The sequence below is a fragment of the Equus przewalskii genome, chromosome 2, assembly GCF_037783145.1.
Source record: "Equus przewalskii isolate Varuska chromosome 2, EquPr2, whole genome shotgun sequence".
Classification (NCBI taxonomy): Eukaryota; Metazoa; Chordata; class Mammalia; order Perissodactyla; family Equidae; genus Equus; species Equus przewalskii.
In genome coordinates, this window is record NC_091832.1 from 88464395 (window position 1) to 88482878 (window position 18484).

At 38.7% G+C, this 18484-nt stretch overlaps 1 protein-coding gene across 27 annotated transcripts in view; it reads right to left on the bottom strand.

The window, feature by feature from the left end:
• GAB1 (GRB2 associated binding protein 1) overlaps positions 1–18484 on the bottom strand; it is a 117492-nt gene that overhangs the window by 13668 nt on the left and 85340 nt on the right. For 10 of the 27 annotated variants that reach the window (XM_070608915.1, XM_070608934.1, XM_070608935.1 and 7 more), the window contains exons 3-6: positions 15046–15271; positions 10261–10862; positions 8929–9014; positions 8435–8738 (exon numbers count right to left, since the gene is read on the bottom strand). In XM_070608915.1, coding sequence (XP_070465016.1) covers positions 8435–8738; positions 8929–9014; positions 10261–10862; positions 15046–15271 — 1218 coding nt within the window. Of the gene's footprint in view, positions 1–896; positions 987–8434; positions 8739–8928; positions 9015–10260; positions 10863–14594; positions 14676–15045; positions 15272–18484 lie in introns of all 27 variants that reach the window. The other 17 variants (XM_070608910.1, XM_070608923.1, XM_070608912.1 and 14 more) reach the window with 3 other exon arrangements.

Sequence of the window (18484 nt, forward strand, 5' to 3'; positions counted from 1 at the left end):
TTTCTTAAAGTCAAGACAGACATTTTTCAGAAATTTATGAAACATGCAAAGTACTGAAACAATATTATTTGTTAATATTAACTATATTTTAGGAGACTATTTAAATACATTAGGTAAATATTTTAGTTACATTTCACCCTACCACTCTAAAAAATTTGTTTTTATTTTTCCAGGTTTCCTCCTAGTCTTTGTCCATATATGTGTAATTTTAATCAACTATGTTAAAATTACCAACAAATTGTAACATAGGTAGTCATTTTAAAGGATTATCTAGATTCACTGAGGCTTATAACTAGGCATTTTTGTCAACTCAAATACAAAAAGCTCAATGTGATCTTGTGAAGGCTAGACTGATTTAAGCTCGAGTTAAAATAATTTTGCTCATCTATACACTTAAAATGGACATATACAGAATAGTGTGCCAACTGAAAGTATTTCTTTATGTTTCACTTTTTTTGAAACCCAAAGGCTAACAGCAGTTTAGTGTCAAATTCTAAGTAATGGCATAAAATAATTAATCCATGGAAATGATCTGTATTGTCTCAGAACAGACACATACATTATACATAAATACAGGGGACAACTGGAACTCACAAGCAGCTCACAAACAAGCTTAAAGAAAACAATGTATTGATATCTAAAAGGTTAAAAGAATAATGCAAAAGGACAAGACTCAATATCACATATTATCAAATATTTAACATGCTGCTGTTAATGGCATAACAAGTACACTCGTGGATTATGGGAAGCATTCACTTTAGAAATAACGTGCTGGGAAGCTCCATTTACAACAACAGTAGTACTTAAGACTCTTCTCCTTTACTTTTTAAGAAAAAACATCATAAAATAAATAAATTCCCAACGCCCCATCCAGCATGCGATGCTAAAGTACATACCCTTTCTTCTTGTAGCAAAGTCACCTATGGTTTGTGAATCAGTTCGCTCTAAACCATGGGGTTTGGGTCTTAAAATTTTAGGACTCTGACCTAATTGGTAAAAAGAAGACTCTCTTAATATAACGTTACTTTTTAACTGGAAAAATGGATTCTGTAAAAAAGCAACAGAGCCCTGAGCAGAAATGTTACATCTCAAAAGCATAAACAAAAGTTTGTTTGTGGAGAATATTTCAATCTTGTTACATATCATTCATGCTCAGTACAAGGGAGAGGAGGAAGCTGCATGCAACACTGTAATAAGCAAAGTGTTATAAAAGATGGTAGGGCTAAAGTGGGATAACCAGCCTGGTTAGTTGTTATCTTTATTTTGGGGAAGGGAGGAAAAACACGTGCCATGTTAGCTGTTAGAATTTCTAACATGTCTTAGAAAACAACCCCTCAGTCAGATCTCACTTACATCTTTTCTTTGAAGGTTGGTGTCTCATAAGAAAGCCCCAAGGCCTACTTCCCTACAATATTACTTTCTTAATTTGATGGAGATGTTTTAAAAACCTTAATCAGACTGTTCTTTCACCTCATGACCAAAGTCCCTCTAGAGAAGCAGGAGAATGTTACAATGTTCACTAATCCAAGATCAAAAACAAGACCAACACTTGTTTCCCGTGGATACTTAGTGGCTGCCTGGTGGCATCACTTGGCAAAGATAAGATGTCTAGATTCTCGAAGTGCTGATTGTCTAGCTTCAATTTAAGTATGTGAAAGCCTTAATTCGGTGGCCATCATTTTCTTTTCATTCAATCTCTGCCACATACAAGCACTGCTCAAAGTCTATCAGAAGTACAAGGTCAACACCCAGCAGCTGGTCTCAGACACTTTCCCCATGAGAAGCCCGGATGCCAAGAGTAGCAATATCATTTGAATCAGTAATTTAAGCCACACTATTCTCAGTGTCACCAAATTTTCTTTTTTCCTGGAATTTACAAAGTTGTTGACATCTATGAGATGACAAAATCTTTGCTGATGAAATGCTGATATCTAGCATTTTACCCAAATCTACAAATTTCTTAAAATGTGATTCTCTAAGTTATAAGAAAGAAAAAGCAAAGATTCTCTAATTTTCTAAGTCAGACAGTTAATCCATTGAGTTTATTCAGAAATGAGGCAGGCCTAGCTTAAAATGTGACTGCTAAAATGTGGGGCCATGCTCCTACCCTAAGGCTGATCTATTCAGGGCCCACAACACAGGGCACTCTTCTAAAACAAAGGAGGATGTCAGCTTTTTAAACTCCTCAAAATAGTGTACTTCCTCTCAAAAAAAAGTAAGAGGCAGAGGGTAGGTTTTACTATAGAAAAATACGTTTATTTTACAGTTGAAAGGCCCTTTTAGACCAAATCCAGTTCTTAGTTTTATGGATCAGAAACTCCTAGAAACAGAAGAGGTTAAGAGACTTGCTCAGGTTACAACATTAATCAGAGGCCACAGGAAGGCTTCCTCTAGCCTCACCCTGCTGGTGTAGTGCGCTCCTGTGCCATGTAGCACACTACCTTACCTCTCTCTCTCCCTTCAGGGAAAAGAGAACCTTAGGAAATCAGTGTTCAGAGTTCACCTTTGAACTCCTCAGTTCAGTTTGAGATCTCACATCTGCCTGAATGCCACGGATGGCTGACACAGGAGTGATGTGATGTTTAACAATTGCAAACTGCTTTTAGAACTCCTTCTGGTCTGCTGGGGCTTACTCAGCATGTTCTCCTCCTCTTCTGAAAGACCCACTGTCGTTAGCTCTCAGCCGCCCCTCCTGATTTTTCAGTGTGGTTATCTACCTGTGGTCGCTCTTGGCATTTCTCAACTTTTCACCTTTGGCATCTTATCTGTGTTTGTGGTTAAATCACCAAGGTCACGTGACTGTGAAATTTACCTCGTTATGATTTTGTGCCATACTTCAATTGTCTGACAGGTCACTTCCAATTATCCTTCCGATACTTGACACCTAACTGACCATCTCTCCTCCAAACCAATGCCATCTCTCAAGTACTCTCAGGGGCACTCCCTGGCTTTCTTAATAGAAAAATATTGTATTAAGTGAGATTTTTAAACTGCTTTTGTAAAATGTACATGTATTTTCTACTCCATGCAAAGATTCAGGTTGATTTTAGGACAAAAGTTGTAAGGTGGAAATGGTGTGCTGAATTGCACTGAGTCACTCAGGCATTTTGTTACGTTTATTTCTTTATGTCCTTCCAAACTCAATTTGACACTTATGTTCCAGACAGAAATGAAAGTCATACCCAAATGACAGCTCAGTTTTACTTATGAGGAGAGAAAGGAGAAAAAGGGACTTTGGTTCTGCCTTTCCCGTTCGATCATCTCTAAACCAACGCTTCAAGAACCCCAGATTTGGAAAACTGGGCAAAGCACTCTCTGAGGAAGCTGCTGAAAAAAGTGTGATTTTTAACATTTTACATTAAAGCATCCAGGTTTTTTTTTTTTCTATCATACCCTTACATCTTAGAAAGAGCTTTCTAGAAGCCAACCTGATGATTACTGGCCTGCATAAAACTCTTAAATGGTGTCCTCAGAATAATGCCCAAACTCATTAGCATGGATTATAATGCCTTCAGGGTCAGGCCCTGCAAGGTGTTTGACGTTGTTCTCCATTCATACTCTCCTCCTGCTTTCCCTTCCTTATTCCTTCCCTCCCACTCACAACTCTGAGCCAGTCCCTTCCCTGCTCTTTTTAAAGGATCTGGGCATGCTGTTTATTCTTGACTAGAAGATCCTCTGCCATCCCCCCTCCTCTGCCATCATTAATTGCCGCTCGCCCTCTCAGACTTTCCTCAGGGGAGCTTAGCTCATAGTGCCAAGAGCTTACCTCAACCACAGCCCCTTCCACGCTAATTATGATAATGTGTTTACTTTTCTACTTTCTCCACTGGCCAGTGAGCTTCTTGAGGAAAGCCACCTTTTCTTCCTTGTTTTTGGAGACCCAAGACCTAGCAAAGGGAATATCCTATCACTGGTAGGTTGATGAACTGTAGTTCTCTTAAAGCTGGTGGTGTTTAATCTGATCAATGTCATATTTGTTTGTCCTTTAAGAGGGAACTGAATCTTGTTTCAAAAGTCATCCCATGGTCAAGACAGTCACATGAGGACATGTTTCGAATAAACAGATGCAATCCTCTGAAAAGTCCACACACTATTCAGTATTATTTTAATAGGTACTGCTTACATAAATTCAACTCAGAGTGGAAAACTTATTTTCCGTATTATTACAGGTTTAACTTAGCCTAATTTATTTACTCTTCCAAAGCTTTACAGATTTCCAGTAGGCATCTCAAAAATCAAGAAACAAAAAGAATAATTCACATTATTATCCTCTGCTAATTCTAAAATATAATAGCAAGTAGCATACTAAAAAGCTTTTACACTTGTTTTAACGTTCTCATTGTATAAAGAGGAATATAATAAGGATAGTTATATTGGAAGGTCAAGAATATTTAGTGGAAAAAAACTCACATGTAAAGGCTATGCCATCAAAATTTACTCCATACTCATTTCCTTTAAACTAATGTCAAACCAGAACTCTGACTTGAGATGCAAACTTTCAGACTTGTTTATTAAAATCCAGTTATATTTACTGGTATCATTCATTCTTCTTCCAAACATTTATTACAGTATAAAAGTACTTTTTTTTTTTTGAGGAAGATTAGCCGTGAGCTAACTTCTGCCAATCCTCCTCTTTCTGCTGAGGAAGCCTGGCGCTGAGCTAACATCCATGCCCATCTTCCTCTACTTTATACGTGGGACGCCTATCATAGCATGGCTTTTGCCAAGCCGTGCCACGTCCGCACCTGGGATCCTACCCGGTGAACCCTGGGCCGCTGAAGCAGAACGTGGGCACTTAACCACTGCGCCACCGGGCTGGCCCGACATATGGTAGATTTATGTAATGACTTACTTTAAGAGAAGCCACAATAGATATCTTACAGAAACTTCCCATATTTACAAAATTTTGTTTCCATTAAAATATAAAAGTTTCAATTAAAGCAATCAAAACATATTTTGCCCTTCATTTCCAATGACTCATCTGCTTTCCTAATATTTAATAAAATACATGCAAATTATGTTTTCCTCCTCTGGTAATATACACAAAGCTTGGTTCAAAACAAATACTATGGTGACAGAAATACTTTGGGTAAAAATATAGCTACTACAAGTCGGGTGATGGACGAGGGGTCCATGAAAATACAGTAAACACAAGTGTTTAGAACATCCGTGTATTTCTGCAGCTTCAATTACTCAGAAGTATTCAAAAAACTCATCTATACAACTAACTACAGCAGCTGACATCTATAATTAGGGGTATAAACAACACGAGAATGTTACTCATTTATTACAGCTCCTTCCAAAGAAGACAATAACAGAAACCGGTTATATTGGGTGTTGAACTGGCTACACTGGCCTTTGAAACCAATCAAGTCATATTTGATAGGATTAGAATTGCTTATTATGAGGTTTGGTTAATAAGAAATACTAGAATAATAGGTTGAGTCACGTATCTGCTGTCAGAAAATTTGAAATTAAAACCGACTCATCTGATGCTATGTACAATGAGAAGATTTTCGTGACCAAATAAGACATTTGTCCTACAGTTTACATTTTTATGGATAAACTTTGCTCCAAGTCCTGAATTTGAGTTTTAAAATGTGTTTTTCTTGAATAGCTATAAGCGAGTTGACAAAGTTTGCCCTGTAATATCAAATATTTTCTCATGCCTCCTCTCTTGTATCATATATACTCAAACAGCAGAATAGTACTGAAAAAAAAGCAAAAAGCTTTTTCTATTACTACGGTTTTAGCAACCTCTTTATTGTTTTGCTAAATCTATTTTCCTCGATTTTGCTAAAAACTATGTGGTACTTTATTCTGGGTGCTTTCTCAGTTCATTTTGTATCTAAGCAAAGATACCAAATAAATTATCTGGCCAATGAGCTCAGGACTGTCTCTCATCAGTTCTGTTAATCTTTAAAAGACTGAACACAATCTCCAGAAGTAATCAAGAACCTACTTTGTTCTCTTCCACTGTAAAGTCACTGTAGGTTGGTTTAGAGGACTAGGACAATTAATCTAGAGATTAATATATTACTATAATATATATATACATAGAATACTATATATTCTATCTACTAGAATATATAGTACTTTTACTATGTACACGGGGAGGGATAATTATACATATATGTAATATATATGATATACATATAGATGCCATAGTATTATGATATATATAAAAAATAATATATGAGGTATATGAGCTCTGTCAGACACAGATGATACTAAAAGCATATCATTATGATCTTAAAACTTTTTAACATATAAATAGGGATCTTTTCTGATTCTGCATTATGCTGACCATGTGGAATCATTAACTGTGAAATATATGGAGAATTTCCAAACTGTGTTCTGCAGAGCCCGAGGGGAGGATGGAGCAGGCAGGAGACCAGAGCAGGGAGGACTCGGCTTTGTGCCCTCACCTAAACCACGTCACCTCCACATTTATTGGGACACCTCAAGATATAAAACTGTTACGTATGGGGTTAAAAAGTAGAGGTTCACTGCTAATGTGCACTAATTACAGGAAAATAAGGAAAGAATCAGTTTAGCATTAAAATGAGTATTTCAATATTTCAAAGAGTTCACGATACATGTTATCTTAATCCTTCATCGATCTGTGGACTCAATTCTGAATCTATACATGTCCAAACATACTTTTGCATATTGCATGCAAAGAAGAAAATGACTAATAATGTCTCAATAGATGTAAAGACAAATAAGGACAAAGAGAAAAAAAAGGAAAAGTTAACAAATAAAAAAAGAGTGACGTTCACACCCTTTCTAAGATAACCATCCCTGATTACAGCCCTGCTGCCTGCGTTGTCTGGGTGGCTGTGGGTGTTACACATGACTGTCTTTGCAGCTGTCAGACCAAAGGTGGGCACTTGACCCAATGGCAGCCAATCTACGAGCTGGCCTACAATCTACCATGTGGCCTGGTGTGAAAAGACAAATGAGACCAATCAAATTCTCTCTGCACAATCTGAAGTGAGTAAGTAATGAACGAGGCGATTAGCAACAGATGTGGAGGCTACATAAGGACACATAAAAAGGAGCCACGAGGCAGAATCGAGGCCACCAAGGGGCATTGCAGGCCAAAGCTCTCAGATAGCAGAAACCACGTAAAGGAGAGGATACGCAGTTAAACAGAAGAGAAGAACGTGAGAGAGAACCAAGCAGATGCAAAGACCTCCCTTAGGACAGAAATGCAGAGAGAGCAGGACAAAGTGACACTCCCCAGCGTGCCTCAGTCCCACACAACTTTCTCGTTTCAGCACAGGGGTAGCCTTATTTACTTAAAAGCAAAACTAAACAAAACTCATTTTCTTAAGACATTCAGAATGAGTCTCAGTCTCTGTTCCTCACAGCTGGCACTCAAGTAGAATGAATAACGATCTAAGCCCAGGTTAATGAGAAATTTACACAAACATCACATGCTCTTAAAAAGCTAAATATAGCATGAGACTTTCCAAATCTGCTCAACTGCCCAGAAATGGCGCCGCTCACCACACAGCCAATATACCAACTTCTTTGGTTGTGGAGATTAAGTCACACTATCAGCATGCTGCAACACAGCTAGTTGTCTGGATTTAACCACTCAAACTTGGGTGCCCACTGCCAATTTGGCTCAAAAGGTTCTTTCACACTGAGTTCTTAACAGACCATGCTACCTTAGAATTTAACATTACTTATGAAGGCCAGTATGAAAGAATAGACTAGAAGCATCTATTTATACCCCAGCAAAGGCAGGATCACTTTTAAGAAGTTGTTATAGGAACAGAATGGAGAGATTATACAAGCAACCTCACTGTTCTTAAAGAATTATGCCCAGCGCATTAATCATCTCAGGTCAGATTTGACATTATATACTCTGGAGAAGAGGTGACAAAACAGCAGCCAAAGGCCATGTCTAGCTCACAGAAGTGTTTGGTTTGGTCTGCAATATATGTATATTTTTAATAATTAAATTGTCTGACAGAACTTAAAAATCAAAAGATAATACATATAAAATCTGAAATTTCTGGCTTCTCTTGATAGAACAGAAGATTTGCCTGTACAGGCCCATGTTATTTTCACAAGTCAACAAAGGACTGTAGCCAAGGAGCAGTTTGTTACTCCTTTGAGATGGGGCAAGGGCATTCTAGTTTCTCCTAATTCTCTCCTCTTGCCTGCCAATCCTTTTCAATATTTCGGTTTGTAACTTCTGCTCCAGAGACAGAAGACTTAAAAATCTCACCTGGGCATCAACATATAATAATTATTAATCTATGAGTAGCCATATTGCTTTACTTAAAGAAGTTGATAACTAAGGTAATATGAAATGCTCCTGAATTTCTAGTCCCAATTCTGTTTTGGATTTAAGGACACTTGAACGCAGATCTAAACTGGCAACCCCGACTCTTTTGCTATGCCAGGCTTCCCTTACCTTTCCTGTCTGGCTTGAGGTTCCTATCCACGGGGGGTGGTTCACAGTCTGCAACAGGAACTGGTCTTCTGGGAGGGGTCTTTGGGCTGGACCTGAAGCCCATGTGAGCAGGAGGGGGAACTTGCATTCCAAATGAAGAAAAATCAAACGTCCCTGGGGTCATTGGCACATAGTTTGCTTCCTGAATTGGTTCCGTAAAACTGCTGGAATGTTGTCGTGGCGGAGAGTTGGGATTCATTGGGACATAATTTTCATCCAGTTCTTCACTTGATACACTTCCCACCGTCAATACATTTTTGATTTTCTAAAACACACACACATTTCTTTTAATAAACAAAACTATTGTCAAACAGGAAAACGCAATTTTAAGTCACACCTATTCATATGGATGTGAAGGGACTTTTATTACAACATCTCATTTAGTCTCAGGGCACTAAGCACGAAGATTTTGACAATGAAATACAGTTGATGATGCCGAGGTCAATTATACTTACAAAGTGGTTATGGAAGCCTTCAAGTGAACTAGATCTGTCACTTGGAAATGTGCGTGGGATATCATAGCAGTCTTGAGAACTAGCATCTAAAATAGAGAACAAACGATCAACATTTCTTCCTAGCTTTCCCAGTTCTCTGGGTAATCAGGATTGACCTATTCTCTTTCTTCACACACAAGCACACAGGAACATGCAGACATACAGATTTTAAAAAGGATGCTCACAGAATATCTTGAATTGGCACATTAAACCACTAGAGAATGCAGACACTCACTCATATGCCAAGAGCACCAGTTAACTGATCATGACAGTGAGTGGATGTCTAAGCCTGTGATGAGATGAATTATCTAAAGATAGAGAAAAGAAATACTTCTATTTTCTCATCTTTTGCACCACCTTGGGCCTAACTTATATGTTAGTAACTTACAACCAGATTATACAGCTACTTCAAGAAGGGAGTTGGAAACTGGTATTGAATGGTTAAATAAGTATTGGTACAAGTACTATTCATGAAGTTTTAAATCTTTCTCTTCTCTAAGACAGCTGGATAACTCTACCCCAAAAGAGAGAAACATTAGCACACAGTTTTTAGAGTATGTGCATTTTAAACTTTGCCTTTCTGTTTTTAGGACTTGAAGAATCTCAAGAGTATAAAGCGGACTCGATTTTTCCCTTCTCGAGGTCTGTAACTTTTGGCAGGCTCTAGTATGAGTATATGTGAGAGGGTATAGGAATAAGTGAAATGGTTAAGGATAGAGAGAAGACTCAGACCTTTAAAAATAAATAAAACCAAGCAAACAAAACTCAGAATGGCTTGACTTGAATTGAATATCACCTGTTAGACAAAATATAAAAATTGCTTATCTAGGAAGGAAGGAAACGGAGCCCAACAGATGTGACACAGAAGCGGCCATAATGGCACACACACAGGAAAAGGTATGACTCGGAGGGGCTTTGTGGCTGGTCCATTTCCTGCTCCTCTGCCCTATCAGAGGGTCTACCTGCCCAGGATATACAGAAAGTGGGAGACATGGGTGCACGCTTCCTGAGGCAGGAAGGTATTACTAAGGCCATACTTCTCCAGGGATGAAAACGCCAACTCTTTCCTCCCTTCCAGCAGAACATGCACCCAGGCACACGTTGCACACACAAACACCCATCCAGGGATCTACTCAGACTCTGATATCTTCACTACATGAGTAAGTAACTGCGGGGCTGAAGAAAAAAAGGGACTCTCATTTCACATCATAGTGTGCTTAAAAGAACACATAGTCAGAAAAACAGACTTTCTATCATTAACCTCTAACATAGTAGAAGCCAACTAGAGCTGACCTTTTCGCAGCTTGTTCAAATCCACGGTGGAGATGGTATTGCTACGAGATGGCGGCACCCCTGCTATAGGGATACAGTGACTACTGTCAGTGTCTGAGGCCGTGCGTGGGACGCCGCACGTTTCCACAGGAGATCGGTCATGAGCCGGATGTGGTTTCGGTGGCCGAGGTGGAGGAATATCTGGAATAGTGTCTAGCTTTGACGTCTGTCCCAAGGTTCCTTCTGGAAATGTTCGTGGAATCTGGTAAGTATTACCAGGTGTTGGAGGAATGTCATAACTAATAGACACATGCCTCATCTGAGTCTCTACGCTCGATGTCCCGGATGGGGTATTAAAAACATACAGTTCTCCATCGGCTTCGGTACTCGATGGGGACACCTTTGGTAAAACATCGTGGGAATAACTCCTGGGCAGGTTATAAAGGCTCGAGTCTACAGAAACAGATGCAGCACGAGGCGGTGGAGAGTCATACATCATTTGCTGCTGAAAAAAGCCATTTACTCCATGTTTGCTCTGGGAGGAAGCAGGGTTTTTATGAGAAGGAACGTTATCATTGCAGTCTGTTTCAGAAGAGGTGGATTTGGCAGAATCAGCGTGTGTTCTAAATAAAAATTGTTAATGACAAAATAAAACATGGTAAAGACATAAGTCTACATTCTAATAAATATATTTATAGCTTAGCAATCAAAACACATGGCTTTTTTTATTATATTTTTTTGTGTGATCCATAAGATTTAAAGCATGAATCTTCCTTAGTTTCTATGATTATATACCAGACAACAAAACCGCCACCACAAAACCACCAAAAGCATTCTCCCTAATTCCTGTCTTGCACCTGCCCACACCCCCAACTCCACTTATTAAATCCACACATAAAACTGCGATCCCTGAAGCACTGGAATTAGAAGGGTACAAAACTCTGAGAAAGGTAAATGATTAAGGCATAGACACAAGGAATAGCATTTCCTCTGACGAGCATGCAAAACCCTCGTGCCAACACAGTTTGTCAAGTTGATCCATTGCTCTTAAGCCCACCTGTGGCAAATGTGTTGTTCTGTAAAACTGAAAGTGTAATGATCACCTGGTAGTGAAGAAATTCAATGTGATCTACAAGGAGGTGGCAGTTTGACAGGCTTTGTGTATCTTCCTTTCTACTAATTTCCTTTAATAAACATTTAGCCAATCCTATAGAGGATCAAAGTACAAGCCAGAGAGTTAGCCAACTCCAAACAGTATTCAACCTGGAGGAATCTCATTAGAGTCTATTTCATGCTTTGGGTACATTTTCAGTCTCTGCATTTTGTGGTATCACAAAATTTGGGTACAAGCCAAAATGACACTAACCACACTGGCATACTCGCGCTTCCTTAATGTTAAACAAGATACCGTAACGACTAAGTGTCTGGCCAAAGTCCTGTAGGAACTTAATATTTAAAAAAACAACTCGTGATAGTTTTTTTTTTTTTTAAGGGCTTATCTTCTCTGCTTCCTTAGTAACATCTGGCACTGTGTATTACATTTATTCACTGAAACTTTCCCCCTCTGGTATCAGAGAACCCATATCGCCATATCGTGGTTTTCCTTCTCCCTCACTGATTATTTCCTTGTTTCATTGACTGGCTCCTTCTTCCGGTCTCTCCAACTGGGAATGGCCAACAGCATTCAGTCCTCCAATTCTTTACCGCACACACCATTAAAAAAATCCTCCTTTCTCATGACCTTACCTTCCACTGAATGCTGACAACTCCCATCTTCTCACCAAACTCTGAGTTCCACATTTTCAAAGTCTTCAGATATATTTCTACTTGGTGACCCAGTATTACCTTGCTCATGAGTATCAAACCAAACTCAACTTACTTCTCAAATCGATTGCCTTTCTGACTTGTCATTAAAAGAAATGTCTTTATGCAGATTCTCTAGGCTCAAAACCCAATCAGCTTTGATTCTCTTTGCTCTACACCATCACTCAGGCACATACAAAGGCCTTCCTCCTAACCAAGTATCTATTCCTCTGCTCTATTCCCACTGTCACTACCTCAAATTCAGGCCTGTGTCTCTGCTGAGATCTACACCACTGAACCCTCCTAAGTGGGCTCCTTTCCTCCACTTTCTCCCTTTTCCAATCCATCCATGGACCATCCTGCTATACTGCTGGAAGATCAACATTTTCAAAACACAGTTTTCATATCACTCACCTACTCAGAGAAAATCCTGTTGAGGGTCCCTACAGGCTGTGGAAACTATAAAAATCCCACAAACTACTTCACTTTGCATTGAGGCTACTAATAACCTGGCTCCACCTTATATGTCCTATGTTATGTTCTACTAGTCCCCCCATCAAACCCTCTGAGAAGGCTCTTCTCCTCTGTCTTCCTCCCACCTCTCTCATTCTCACCTCTCCTTTCCCTCAAGCCATTCTTACACAAATTACTAATGATGCCTCCTTTTCTCTCACCAACCAAGTGTCTCCTATGAAGCTTCTCACCCTCCATCTTAAAAACACTTGCACTGTCCCTTCTCCGAATTTCTAATGCACATACACAAGGTCTAAAATTTTCACTTCATGTAATTCAAACACGTGAGTTAAGACAATCTAGAGGTACCATGAGAAGTAAGTTTCCTGTCCTTGACTATCTTACAGTTTAGTGGAGAATAAATACAAATATCAAGGTATTTCCAACTGTGCGACAAAATAGAGATGTGGAGGCACAACTAGTATGCTACGAAAACCGAGATGCATTTAATCCAGGCTGGGAGTTTGGGGGAATTTTTCCAGGAGAAGCACATGTCTGAGCTGACTCTCGCAGGGTGAATGAGAGTTTGCAAGGTAATTCTCATATATATAAACACTTAGTGTTTGCAGGCTTTGACTTCTTTATAAGCTTTACTTATAAACTCTGAAGGCAACTGTATCTGAGGGGGCTGGATCTTATATAACTAGTTTTGAAGCTTCATAGCAACCAGCAAAATGTGGGCACATAGTGGGGACTTCACAAATATTTAACTGTCACTTTTGCAAAATCTAGACACAAAATATACCTGAGCGATGATTTTAAGTATAATTTCAACTACGACAGGAAAGCAGTGACATCAGTGAGATCAACGTAAAATACTATATGCAAAGAAAGGTACTGAAAACTGTCACTTAGCAGTTGGTTTTAAAAAGTTGATAGTGAAAAATAATTGTGAATTTCCATAGAATAAAATCTTAGTTAGTAGCATAGGTAACAAATTTGCAAGTGTGTAATTTTAAATACTCACACCAAACAAGCAAAATCAAGTTAGAATTTGATATTATTAACTAGTGTTGATTTATAAATTTTCTTTTTTGCTCTTACAGGTAAAATCCCATTACAACAAATATATAGAAACCCATCTTTGGAATGTTTGTGAGCTGTTTTCATTATCTCAAGGAATGGTTCACAGAAACTAATTTGTGGATCTTAATACATTCTATATAAAAATTTTTGAATAAGTGCTTTGTACAATCCTAGGCCAGTAGCAGTCACTTTCTACATGAAAAAAACCGCTTTTGTTATACAAATGTTTAGTATCTAATAACCCCGTTTAAAAAATATCTTTCAGATCTCCTATGCAATTCACCCCCACTTTCATCTGCAAATTTAGATAATAAATACACCCCAAACCACTAGTTGGCATATGGCTATTAATGGCAGAGACAGGCCTCCTAGTCATCATTTTCTGGCTCCAACTCTGTTACCTTAAGCCTTCCAACATCAAGTGACAAGAATGATCAAATTAAAATATTTTACAGCTTAGAAGAAGAGAGGGTTGTGAGAGCAGACATGGAGCCGACAGGGAAACCAAGGACTCAGGAAAGGCTTTTATGATACCTCTGGTCAAGCCTTGAAATCCGTATACTTCCTTCTACTTAAAAATTTGTGAAGCCCTGGGGCCGAGTGGTTAAGTTCATGTACTCCACTTCGGTGGCCCAGGGTTTTGCCGGTTCGGATCCTGGGCACGGCCATGGGACTGCTCATCCAGCCATGCTGAGGCGGCGTCCCACATGCCACAACTAGAAGGACCCACAACTAAAAATATGCAACTATGTACCAGGGGGCTTTGGGGAGAAAAAAGGAAAAAATAAAATCATTATAAAAAAAAAAAAAATCTGTGAAGTCAAGCCTTGGGGCAAGCTCTACTTCACTGGTAGGTATGAAGATTCCAAAGTTTCATGGTTTTTAGCAATATATTCGATTTCATCAAATTTCACTAAAACTCAATTTGTATATTCCATAGAATTTGCTATATTGGGATTCTACCTGTATGATTAATTTCTCACACAGATCCAAAGCAACCACAACACACTCACTGCAATGGACTCGTTTTGCTTTCAAAATCTTCTAGGAGTAGATATTCCTCTCCTTCTTCAGAAACAAAAGATGACCCTTGGCTGGTTTACAATCACATAAGAAATGGAGCAAGATCACCATTTATAAATCAGTGAAATCTGTTAAGCAAGTAACACTGTGAGTCTGTAACAAAGACTATACAACAGGAGACAGATTCCAAAAGAGCCTTGTAGGTTCAAGTGTTCTTTGCCAAAAATGGCAGAGAATGTGTTTCTTCAATGAAATCTCCTGAATATCAGAAATCATTAGTGGAGGAATATAAACCTGAAATATTAGCCTATAATACAAGCCTATAAAGATGGTTTCTTTTAAACCTCCAAGTTTGGGCTAAAAAAGTTTAAAGGTAAAATTCCTAAATTTACACACACACGCACACACACACACACACACGCACAGGCATATTCAATTTACCTGGTGGGTTCAGGCTTCTTGCTTTGACAGTTGATTAGCAGGAGGTAGTCTTGAGGATCCTCCTGGATGCCAAGAGTTTCCAGATGTGGTGGAAGGTTAATGAGCTGATACGGAGGAGGCAGAGCAGCCGAGGAGGAATCCACCTGGGTGGATGGTGGTGCTGTATTTATAGCCAAAGGTAAATCCACTGGTGCTTGTGAGGAGCCGCCAGATGGCTTCACAGGATCTGCAACACCAAAGTATAACCGTCATGGTCTATCCCATTTTAAGAATTTTGTTCTTAAACAAAGCTACTGGAAAGTTTGGAGATAAGTCGTTTAAACACACAATAACAGGACAAACCACGGCAAAGTCAGTTAAAACAAATACTATCTAACTGGCAACACTTATACCGGAAATAACTGGTTTTTGTCAAAAAGATCAGAAGAGTACAGTTCTTCCTTCCCGGGCTCCAAATAAGCCATGGTTAACCTTGCCTTGAACAGCCTTTAGTTCTGAGGCTCCTGCAAATGAAGATGTTCTATAACCTCGGCACAAGAGGCAGATTTTTTTCCATGACAATAAACAAGGTGCTTCCTAAACCGAGCCAGCCTTCCCAGGAGACCCATTTTACTACACGGCATCTGTAGGCCCAGGGGCTGGGAGTACCAGGGTTACTCCTCACCCCATGTTTATTCTGCTGTCCATTCTTTTCTTTCCACTTCTCGGCTGACTAGGGAGAAAGATTTCTAATTCCGGGATTCACAGTCAGGGAAAGAGCTTTTCTTTAAGGCGTCACCTCTCCCCTCAGCTCATAGCTTCATTTGCCATTTATTGGATTTCTGTACTATTTTCATCCAAAAGGGGTCAGCAAGTAAAGGAGTAATTTATTAGGCATTTAACCATGTTCTGAGAAGACATACGAAAATACTGTGTAGAATGAAGTAATTTGAAAACAAGTTGAAAACCTAGAAATAAAATCCCACTGTAATCTTTGACACAACCAAGTAAATTTTTAACGGCCCAGAAGAAAAATTCTGTTAGTTTGGTTAGGAATACAAGGCTATAAATCCAAAAAAGGGTAAATACTTGTATATGAATAAAAAAACATGTTTATTGTCTGTTTATATTAGAACAAAAATGCTGGGTTGAAACTGCAATTTTCACAACAAAATCTTACTAAAAGATGCTACAAAACGGTAAGGGAGTTAGTATATTCTACCAAATGGAATCAAATGCAGGTCATTTGGCCTGTGAATTCACCAGGGAGGAGCTACATGTCAGCTCTGACTTCTCCAGATACTACAGAGTAAGTTCACATGCTTTTGATAACGTCTTCATGTTTTCAGCTTTATGCACCACAGCAAAGTTTACGTAGCTCATTTTATAACTCTTCTTCGTAGGCACAGAAGTTCAGATCCTAACTTTAAAGCTTGAATAGTAACGCACTAACATGGCTAAATATAACAGTTTATCTTTAATTGTGGGTCCCAAAAACAAACAAAAAGGATCAGGACTCCTACACTTCACTGTGTCTTACATGCAGTAGATGCTCGAAAATGTTTCATTTATCCAGCAGAAACTCACTTAGCACTTTATGTCAGGTTGGAAGAAATTAAAGCAAGGGGCACTCCCAAATCTGCAAGACCCGTTCACCTGCATGTGCAATTTGGAATTTGCTCTTCAAGAAATTTGTGAGCCCTACTAGATGCTAATTACATTTGAAAACTTCTTTCAGTTGGAAAATTTGGCCTGAGTAAATAGAAGTTGAACTAATTTTTAACGTTTTACTTTTATTATGCTGCATGCAATGGAGAGTCTTCATACAAGCTCATCTAACAAAATCTAACACTTTATGCCAGGAATTAATTAATTAATTCTTTCTTATTTATTAAAAGTACAGAAAATAATGAGAATTAAAAAATGAACTTTTGGACGTCTATATAACACAAATCCATAATTTCAGTGGAAATTCCAACACCTCAGGTCTACTAGCTGTCGATTATAAATAGTGTATATAAGGTACCCTAGGAAATGGTTCACTGTTTTGATTCAGTTGCAAATATACAGAGATTTATTTAGGGGGATTTCAAATGCCGTAGATTAACCAGTGACTCAGAGTAAATCCTGGTGGCTTGTTAAACTTCAGAAAACTATGAAAAATATTTACCTTTTAAAGAGGAGTTTAAGAAAAATATATACAACATTGAGGAAAAAAAGCAAAGATATCAGAAAGCAATTAATGTATCCTACTGGTTGTATTCACAAGCATAGTGCATTTTGTTTTTAATTGAATAAGGAAGTTTCTTCTATGCTTTTCGGTGAGCAACACTGGCCCTCAGCTAATATCTGTTGCCAATCTTCCTCTTTTTTTTCCCCTCCCCAAAGCCCCAGTACATAGTTGTATATCCTAGTTACAAGTCATTCTAGTTCTTCTAAGTGGGATGCTGCCACAGCATGGCCTGATGAGCGGTGTGTAGGTCTGCACTCAGGATCCAAACTGGTGAACCCCAGGCCACCGAAGCGGGGCACACGAACTTAACCACTTGGCCACAGGGCCAGCCCAGCATAGTGCATATTTTATAGACTTCTTTCCTCTACCATAGAGGCACCGCAGAATTGTATCATCTACTTAAATTGTGAGTTCTGACCAAATCAAAATGAAACTAAACAGTGGATATATATCACTATGTAAATTAGTATAAATTCCAGTTTTCCACTCTAACTCCTAAAATAATTTTCCCAGGTACTTGTTTTAATAGATACTTTTCCTTAAATATTTTTTCTAAACTTGATGGCTAGAACTAAATAAACTGAGTGATCCATCTTAAGCGGGAAACAAAAATCACCCTGCCAGGCAATCACATCTGTATTAACAAAATGGGACCATCTAATTTTAACCTTCCATTTCTTCCACCTGTGAATGACGAAACCGTTTTAGCCTCTTTATAGCTGCAAGATCCTCTGAATTTTCTGAAAAGAGGCCTGGGATTCAAAGGTTTCCTTTACAAAAAAAAAAAAATCTTCTTCACAATATGGGAAGAGATACATACTTCTCAGAGGTAAGAACTAGAGAAAAATTTCTATTATGTTCACTAGCAACCTCATGAGAGAAAAGTCCTTCAAGCAGCCATGAAAAGCAAGCCCAACCATTCCAAACAACATGACATACAAAGGGCTTTAAAAGGGAAGCAGACACTGCTCTTCCACTTTGGCTCAGAGAAGGTGCTATCTTCAAAGCCATTGTCTTTGGGATTATTTGACTTATGTTAATTTGACTACATACTCAGATCTGAATATTGTAATGCAAGCATTGCTCTGGGTCTAAATATTCTCCAACATAAAATTTCTGGCCAAAAGTTAATCAGCTCGTCTGAAAAAAGAAACTTCTGTTCCACGGTATAAAGATGTGATTTGCCCCTATTCTACGCTACAGGTAGTTAAGCAGACCGTGCTGGTT